The sequence below is a fragment of the Mus caroli genome, chromosome 10 (genome assembly GCF_900094665.2).
Source record: "Mus caroli chromosome 10, CAROLI_EIJ_v1.1, whole genome shotgun sequence".
Classification (NCBI taxonomy): domain Eukaryota; kingdom Metazoa; phylum Chordata; class Mammalia; order Rodentia; family Muridae; genus Mus; species Mus caroli.
In genome coordinates, this window is record NC_034579.1 from 100,000,781 (window position 1) to 100,009,844 (window position 9,064).

The 9,064-nt window shown below is 36.3% G+C and overlaps 1 protein-coding gene across 1 annotated transcript in view; it reads right to left on the bottom strand.

Annotated features, from left to right (window-relative positions):
• Acss3 (acyl-CoA synthetase short chain family member 3) overlaps window positions 1-9,064 on the bottom strand; it is a 182,267-nt gene that overhangs the window by 31,007 nt on the left and 142,196 nt on the right. Inside the window, exon 10 of the mRNA XM_021174594.2 lies at window positions 2,191-2,286. Coding sequence (XP_021030253.1) covers window positions 2,191-2,286 — 96 coding nt within the window. The remainder of the gene's footprint in view (window positions 1-2,190; window positions 2,287-9,064) is intronic.

A 9,064-nucleotide genomic window follows, 5' to 3' on the forward strand; every position in this document is an offset into this window, starting at 1 on the left:
AGAAGAAGAAGAAGAAGAAGAAGAAGAAGAAGAAGAAGAAGAAGAAGAAGAAGAAGAAGAAGAAGAAGAAGAAGAAGAAGAAGAAGAAGAAGAAAGAAGGCAGAGCTAAGTAAGCCATCAGGAGGAAGCCAGTGAACAGTGATCCTTCAGCACCCCTCCTTCCAGGTTCCTTCCTTGACTTTTCTCAGTGAAGCATTGTTGTTTGGAAGTGTAAACAAAGTAAACTACTTCCTCACCCCCAAAATCAAATAAAATGATATTGTAATGTACAGCCAAATATACATACAATGAAATCAGAGCAAGCTTATCTGTTTGTGATATGTAAACTGGGTCATTTTATTTTTTCCAAATATATCATTCCAATATTTCTCATGATGCCTGGTAGAATATGGAAAATGTTTAGTATAGTATCTGGTGTCCAGAATTCATCACATCACACGTAAAAATGAACAGCAATTATCTAGATACTGAAGTCTTGTATATTGTTCTTTTCACTTAGATTATTCTTAAACAACTGTGGGAAGGCACTGAACCGATATTAAATTAATCACTCTTTTCCTTGTGTTTCTAGAGGGCACTGTTGGAAAACATTATAATGACCGTTATTTAAGTTATAAATATCTGTGTTTTGCTGATTATGAGTTCAACATAAGAGAAAACCAGTCCAAATTCATCTTTGTTTCATCAAATGAAAGACAATATTCTAATTACTACATGCTCCAGGCCATGTTGTTTTATACCCTTCTGGCTTCCTGTTTGTAAAACAAAAGCAATGTCTTCTCATTGTAGGGGTATATAGAGAATGGGTATAAAATTAAATACAATGCCACATGGATTCTTTCGCAAAGAAAGGTTACCTTTCCTTCCTCAAAGTAGCTTTCTTTTACTATCGTGCTGTGTATTATATTATACTTTCAAAGTTATGTATATGCATTAAACAAACTAAAAGTGTATCAGTCACAAAGTCCCTGATGCTTCAACTAGAGTAGTTTAATCCGTCCTCTGGTAGCCAATGGTTTTTGAAATGAAAATTTTCTGTATTAATGTTCCCGGAGGCATCAAAGCTTAACTCTTTCTTACTACTGGGTATAAGAATGGAACACATATACTAGGGGAAAATGTGTTTAGCATCTCCCACAATTGGCAACCACTAAAAGTATCTCAACACAAAGCAAGTTTTCTGATCAAAGAGTGAGGACAACCACTGTTTAGTTGAGGGATTCATCAAATATGGGCTCATTTTCCCATAGCAGGAAGAGTCAGAGACTCTGAAGAATGATGAAACAGGTATCTTCCTACAATAAAAAGTCAAACATGAATTATAAACATGAGCTGAACAGAGAAAAAGGCATGCCAACATGGATGAGGAAAGCTCACAAGGAGTCTGTGAAATGCTTGCAGCAACAATAGCTGAGGTCTCATTCCACATTTTGTCTTGTTGGGCCCGTGTAGCTGCTTTGCTGTGTCACATTACAATTCAACATCCCAAGAAAGACCATACAATGATAATAGGCATTTAGAAGGAATAAACCTGAATGTTAAAAGGTTAAAAATTTTGCAACAAAGGAGAGGAGTCTTGTAAAAATTATTGTGCTATAATGGCTACTAGTATGAAATTAAAATCAAATATTGGTAGGATACATTATTGTCATTATATCTCATAACAAAAAATGCTTGTTAAAAATCCTTTACTCTGCATATAATTTCAGCCAACAAGATTGAAAAACTTTGTCAATAATCTTAAAGAGCATTATGGAATAAGCTATAGCTTCTTGTTAACGAAGCAAGGAAACAAAACAAACCCCAGTGATTTGTATGTTGTTAAAAATCTATTATCATTGTTACCATAGCAATGATGTGCAGTCTCTATGCACTTCAATTTACTCATTTCTAAATACAACATCGTAGATTAAATGTGAGTCATCAAAAAATGAAATGGTATATGTAAGTACTGTGCACTTCTCATGTAATAATTTCAAACTCATACTGTTAAAAGACTCTTGATTGTTTTAGCTAGTCATATGAAATAACCCATTAAAAGACTATATCATTAGTTTCAATAGCAAAAACGGAGGCATTCATTTCTAATGTACAACTTTCTTGAAAGCAAATGCTTTTTATACACTAGGTATGAGAAAATGCCAAATTCCTGAACAGTGACCATTTTAAATTGCCAGTGTAGTGACTTACCATTGTATCCTGGAACACATTTTCCTGCTTGTCCTGGTGGAGGTGTTTTGGAGTTACCTAATCCAATACATGATGCTGTGATGGGGGATCCAGTCTCTGGGGGAAAAAAGTATGGCTTATCACTTAGTGCTTCAGCATTGTGTTGCTTTGGAATTTGTGCAATGGACCGAGATACGTTTACATAATTTCATTTCATTAGGAATAGATTCAAGTCTAGTTGTAATCTAGTATTTAAGATGCTTAAAGCTATGGTCAGTGTTGAAGAGAAGCAACAAGAAATCAGACTCACTCAACCTTTAACAGAGCTTTCAGGTATTCTTATATCATAAGGGAAATCAGAGAAATTCCATAAGCATTATTAAAAATATAAACAGCAGTGTTTGGCACATTCATAATTTTAAAACTAAAAGATATGTTTAGAATATTTCATATGGTATGTTTGTTCTAAAGAATAAAAAGACGGCTCCAGTGTCAGTGATGGGTCAGGAAGTGGAAGAATGGGCAATAGCAACCCTCAGAGCTTCACAACATAGATTAAAAGATATATGAGCACTAGAAAAGACATTTCTTATGGACTTATCTAAAGTTATTTGACTTTTCAATGTACATTTCATTTGATATTTTTAGCTTGTTGTCTCCTGAGACATATGGAGCTGAACTTACACAAGCTTTATTAAAAATATCCTAGGTGGCTGTTCATGGATCTAACATGACTATGAACCCTGAAAGCTATGTGTATACTACACTGTTCATGGATCCATCACAGCTATAAATGCAGAAAGCCACGTGCATACTGCACTATGCACCAAGCCCATAGACTTACAATCACTCTGCAAGGAATTAGAAAGTGTTAAATTTGTTGCCCCCAAATCATCTGCCAGAATAACCAGAACTGATGCTCTTAACCATACATTCTGAAGGCAATTGTATTTTGGAGAATTCTATTTGTAATATAAACATTTGGAATCAAAAGGATTTTTCATAGCAATGGAGGGGCAGGATAAGAGGATAATGATAGTGAAGGAACTGGTCCCCTTTTTGCTTCATGATCAGCACACACACATAAACACCCATACAGAGAGAGAGAGAGAGAGAGAGAGAGAGAGAGGAAGAGAGAAAGAGAGAGAGAGAGAATTAAATGTGAAGACAATAATTGTCCAAGCCATAAAAAAAAAATCTGTAACACCCATTGATCCAAGTATTCTGACTATATGATTTCCACTATGAGCTTTGTCATAAAACCTATGTTACCTGAGTGTTGGGAAAGGTTCACAACTTTTTTTTTTTAACCAAAGCTAGGTTTACAATTCCCATATTATCATTAGTGGCTCATTTGTCATTGGTAGCAGAAGATGGAATTTTGAACATTAAAACATAGGTCCTAAGCCAAAGTTCAAGGCAGCAGTTCTCAACCTGTGGGTTTTGACCCCTTTTGAGGGGTGGAACCACTTTGTACATGGGTTGCCTAAGACTATCAGAAAACACAGATATTTACTTTATGCTTCATAACAGTAGCAAAATTACAGTTACTAAGTAGCACCAAAAATGGAACTGTGTTCTTTTATTTAAAGTAAATATACTTATTTACTTACATTTTCTGTGACTTAGTGGAACATGGGGAACCGTATTAAAGGGCTACAGGTGCCGTTACAGTGAGGAATTTACTCCAAGATGGTTTCAGCATGTATCCCTAGCTGACTGGGAACTTTCTATGTTGATGTAGAGCACCCTGGGCTGCTTCCAGAGATCCTCTGTCTCTGGCTCCTGAGTTGTGAAGATTAAAGGTAGGCATCAGAAAGCCTGGCTCATTGTGGAATCTTATAAATGGTGTCAACGCTCTGATCTACCAACTCCACATAGAAATAGGCTGTCGAAAGAAGATAGAAGAACAAAGTGTTCCTTAAATGAAAATGCAGTAAAGGATGAATGAGATGCCTTCCTCAGTCCTTCCTTGCATGAGGAGAAGGTGGTGCACACACTTCCTGTCATGTTTAAGTTATTACATAATTATTATCTTTCAACCTTCAGCCATCTATTTTTCATTTAAAAAGCTATGAAAAGCACATCTTCTATATAACTAGTTTGACTCAGAAATTGTAAGGGTGATGAAAAAGAAAATCGAGTTCTGTCACTTAAATTAGATGCGGTTTACACTTGTAACATTAGTAATTTGAATATTAGGTTTTTGCTAACTGTTATAATAATTTGGAGAGATTATTAGTGACAGCCATATGATATGAGCCAGCAAAAGGCAGTGCTTAGTACTGTCAGTCTTGCATAGGAGTTTTCTATTTTGTAACTATAAATACCTTGAGAAAGATAATAACTTAGTCTTCTGTCACATCTTCATATGAACAGGTGTCCAACCAACCACGCTCACAACTCCTGATGGACACAGTGTTGATCAAGGTGGTTCAGTATAAAGTAGCTTTCTAGCTAGAGAAAAACCCACCCCCACCATCCATAATAGAGGAAATATAGAAGCTGATAGCAAGTGTATTAGAGTCTCTGACTGGTAGATTTCTGTGGCTTCTTGAAAATCAAAGGCCAATTATAGGAGAAGGCATAAGATTGCTGAAAGAACCAGAGCCTGAATGGGAAGTGGGACATGGGTCACAAGGGCAGATGGCCCACACGACCAAAGATAGTACAGTTTTTCTATGTGTGAGTGTGTATATAAATTGTTGCCTTTCGGGAGCAAGCAATACAGCTCATTGAGTAGAGAAGAGAGTATGCATGCTCAGCAAGTAACGTTTTACACACACACACACACACACACACACACACATTTAAAAATAATGGTTGCATATCTGAAAGTAAATTTGGCAATACCTGAACAAGAACCTTAAAAAACACGTATAGTTTACACATTTATTCTAGGGATGTACGTGAAGAAACGCTCCGTTCATGGGTACTTAATGACAAGCATGTTTTCAACTATATTGTTTGCATCAAAGCATAGAAGACTGTTTTTTCAAGTGGGAATCGTGTCATATTTAAAAAGAATGTGAAGTCATTCAAATGCCAGAGGTGAATGGTTACTAAAAAGAGAATGGTTTTCACAAAACAAGATCTAGAATAAAGTTGTCAAACAAAGTGTGCAAAGTGATTTGTTTTTTTTTTTTCCAAAAATACATTGTACATTGAGCCACATGGATATTTTATGTTTGCATTCATCTTGGTGAGACACACATGAAAATATTAAGAGAATTTATTTTTGGTTGGTGTTTAAAGAGGAAATAGTAGACTCTAGAGAGATACACCAACAGCTTTGAGAAGTACCCACATTAGTTAGAGAGTTGACTCAAAAATGTCCATACTTCTCCTAATATGCAGTGGCCAGCTTTACTTAACTTGGAGTCATTTTGACTACTTTGACCAAGAATGGAGATGGTTTATATAAGTTTCTGGGACCCCCCTTCTCCGTAAGCCACTATGTATGGGCCAGTAATGTGCATCTACCAGGGTAGAAATGCTGTTTATAGACACTGTGATCAGTAGCCCTTGATAAGAACTGGCTTCCAGTCATTCCTAGGGCTTCTAGAAAGCCCCTCTACAAAGTCAGGCTCTGCAGAACAAACCATCTAGTACTAAGAATTACCTGAGATGTATTTTCAATAGCACATGGAGCATCAGATCCACAAAACCATGAGACACTTTTGTTACTAAGCCACTGGTTTTCTGTACCTACTGCTTTTATGTAGCTGCTCACAAAAGTGGAAGACATCATTGGAAATATTACAAAGGCCCTTTTTTGACAAAATAAAACAGATTAAGATGAAGTAAATACTATCATGTCAAAGTTGTACAGGAGGAAAAATATTCCAAATGCAGGTAAAAGAGTCTCACACTCAGGAGTCCAATAAAACAATGAGCTAATATCATAATACATGTGCAGAGAACCTGTATGGTAATCCTCACGAAAATAATACATACATACATGCATACATACATACATACATACATTCATACACACACACATACATACATAGATACATACATACATACATTCATACATACACACATACATACATAGATACATACATACATACATTCATACATACATAAATACATTCATACATACACATACATACATACATACATACATACAATGAGTGTATGAATTAAGTGCAGACATTTTCTAATTTTGACTAGAACCAGGTACATTTTGACTTTGAACCCAAGAATCAGTTGTATCATCAGGACTGAACGTTCCAGTTCTTTTCATTTTGTCCCAAAGAAACCTTTCCCAACTAGCAAATGCACACTCTAATATGTTTTAGGTTTCAGTTTTCATTACTAAGGTCAGAGCTTTTAAAAATAAATCAGAAATCACCGATTGTGCTCCCCAAATGGACCACAGAGAAAGAGATATTGAAGATTTCAGAAAGAGAAAGATTGTATGTAGTTTATATTCCCATTACAGAATCTTTTTTCCTACAATAATACTGAAAGGTCTATCATTCAATACATATTTGTTGGGTAGAGTCTCCTTACCAAAAGAAGTTATTTTTTGAAATAAAGGAACATTATGGTGGAATTACACACTGAGTAGAAATAACAGCATGTGTGAAAGTTCTCTAATGAGCCCACTGAAAATTTCATTTGTTCAGCGGAGCAAAGTCCAGAGAGAATGAGTGGATTAAAGAAGATAAACAAATGGCAAAGTAAAAGAGGAAAATTACAAAGGACTGTCCATGCCAAGCTTAGAAATCTGCCCAAGAACATGAGGATCTACAGAGATCAGTAGTGGCAATCATTGTTAAATGACTTTATAAGATAATCTCCTTATTTGCACTCTAGAGGACTAAATTAATAATCCCAATATGAAACCGGCAGTAGATGATAATGTAGCAATAATAAACAGGTAAAAAATAAGACTGACATAACTTATACTCAGAATCAATAGGTCATAGTGATGGCTGTGGTTAAATAGAGCAAGAGGAGATGTCTCTTAAATCTCCCAGGATTTATTTCAGAAAATCAGCAATCAGCATTAAATGTAAGTGACATTCAAGAGAATGGGCAAGGTGGCAGGGGGACAAAACTAGTGGTGTGACTCAGAGTCCCTGCTGAATCTGGAAAACTACTCTCCTGCCCCTATGGTGACTCTAGAGACGCTGCATCAGGCAATCTGGAATGAGAACTTGCTTGTCCACATTCAAGGTTGAAGTTGCAGGGATAAATCAGTTCAGCAGGCTGGCTACTGCTGAGTCATATTAATCATAGCATCATGGTGGGCACAGAGGCAATTTGTAAAGAAATCGTTCGCTCCCACTTCTGAATCTATACTGTGAGCTATAAATAACTTGAATGGTGGTAGCAAATAGAAAGAAGAAACAGTGGGCTGTACACTGGTGAAAGAAAATCAATTTAATCTCAGTGTACAGGAGGTGATAGAATTATGGTTTAAAATACTTAAAGCAATCTAACGTCTGTATTAGATGCAGAGCCTTCACTGGAGCTGCGAAACTGACCTCAGCATACGGTGGTTGGTTCTGTGAAGTGTGCCATATATAATCAGCAGCTCACTTAGATAAGAAACGCTGAATGAATCAAGGCGTGAGATAAAGCCTGTGAAGAAAGCATCCTAGACTGTAGAGACCAAAGGTAGTTCTAGCTAAATCTGCAATGACTGCACAAAATTAAATTCTGCATGATAAATGTTGACCTTTCATTCATGTGCATGCAAATCAAGATTTCATAACTTTGTAGTATCTACAGGCTTTTCATGCATAAAAGAGCATTCAGGAAAAACAAAAAAGACAGGAAATGTAAATAAGGCATATTATGTGTGGGCTAGCAGAGCAAATGCATGCTGTGTTTCTGAATCTGGAGCATTTACAGGGCAGAATGACCAAGGCGACCCTTAGAACAATGAAAAGGTATACATAGTGAGGAAAGAAAAGTGAAGTAATATCTGTTTTGGTAATAAACTGGGAATTGTTAATTTTGTTTACACATTTCATTTTACTAAAAGTATTTGTGGAAGCCCAATGGGAAACTGAGCTGAAGATCAAGGATGCGTTTGTTGCAGTAGAGTAAAGGGCTGGACTATGATTTAAACACTGTTCTATTAGGATTCCATAGCACTTTATCCTCCCTACCTTGCTGTTCCAAGGGACTCTGTCACCTGCTGCTTTCTAAGCTAAGAATGACAGTAAAAAGTACCTGGGATGATTCTCTTGGGTTAAAAAAGGGTTCTGTGATACAGGGGAAAATACATTTTCAGATCATTATTTCTCAAGGAAAAGGATTAGAAACCTTTGTTCTTATGAAGATCTTTATAAACATGAAACAATATTAATCACTGTAGGGTAGGGTATAATGGATCCCTGTCAAAGGCAGGAGAATTAGAGTACGTGATATTCCAATAACCAAGCCAGGAACATTATTGATCAGTTTTCTAATATAATGCCTCTTTCCAATACATTATCACTAATATAATAATGTCACAAACAGTGTCATTGATGTCTCATTCAAAAACTATTGCTTGGTTTGGGAATTCATTTTCAGGTGGATTGACAATTTGTAAATAGTTATTCACTTTCCAAACAAGAGTCTTATCAAGCATGCCTTACATTTGACAAAAGATTCTTCTTTGCATAAACAAAATTCACATAGCTTACTTCTAAGCTCCTATGTTTCAAATTATCATTAAAAATCACCTACTTTGTTTTTTTTAATATATTAGGTAATTTCCTCAATTACATTTCCAATGCTATCCAAAAAGCCCCCAATACACTCCCCCCCCCAGTCCCCCACCCACCCACCCCCACTCCTTCGCCCTGGCATTCCACTGTACTGGGGCATATAAAGTTGGCAAGTCCAATGGGCCTCTCTTTCCAGTGATGGCCTACTAGGCCATCTTTTG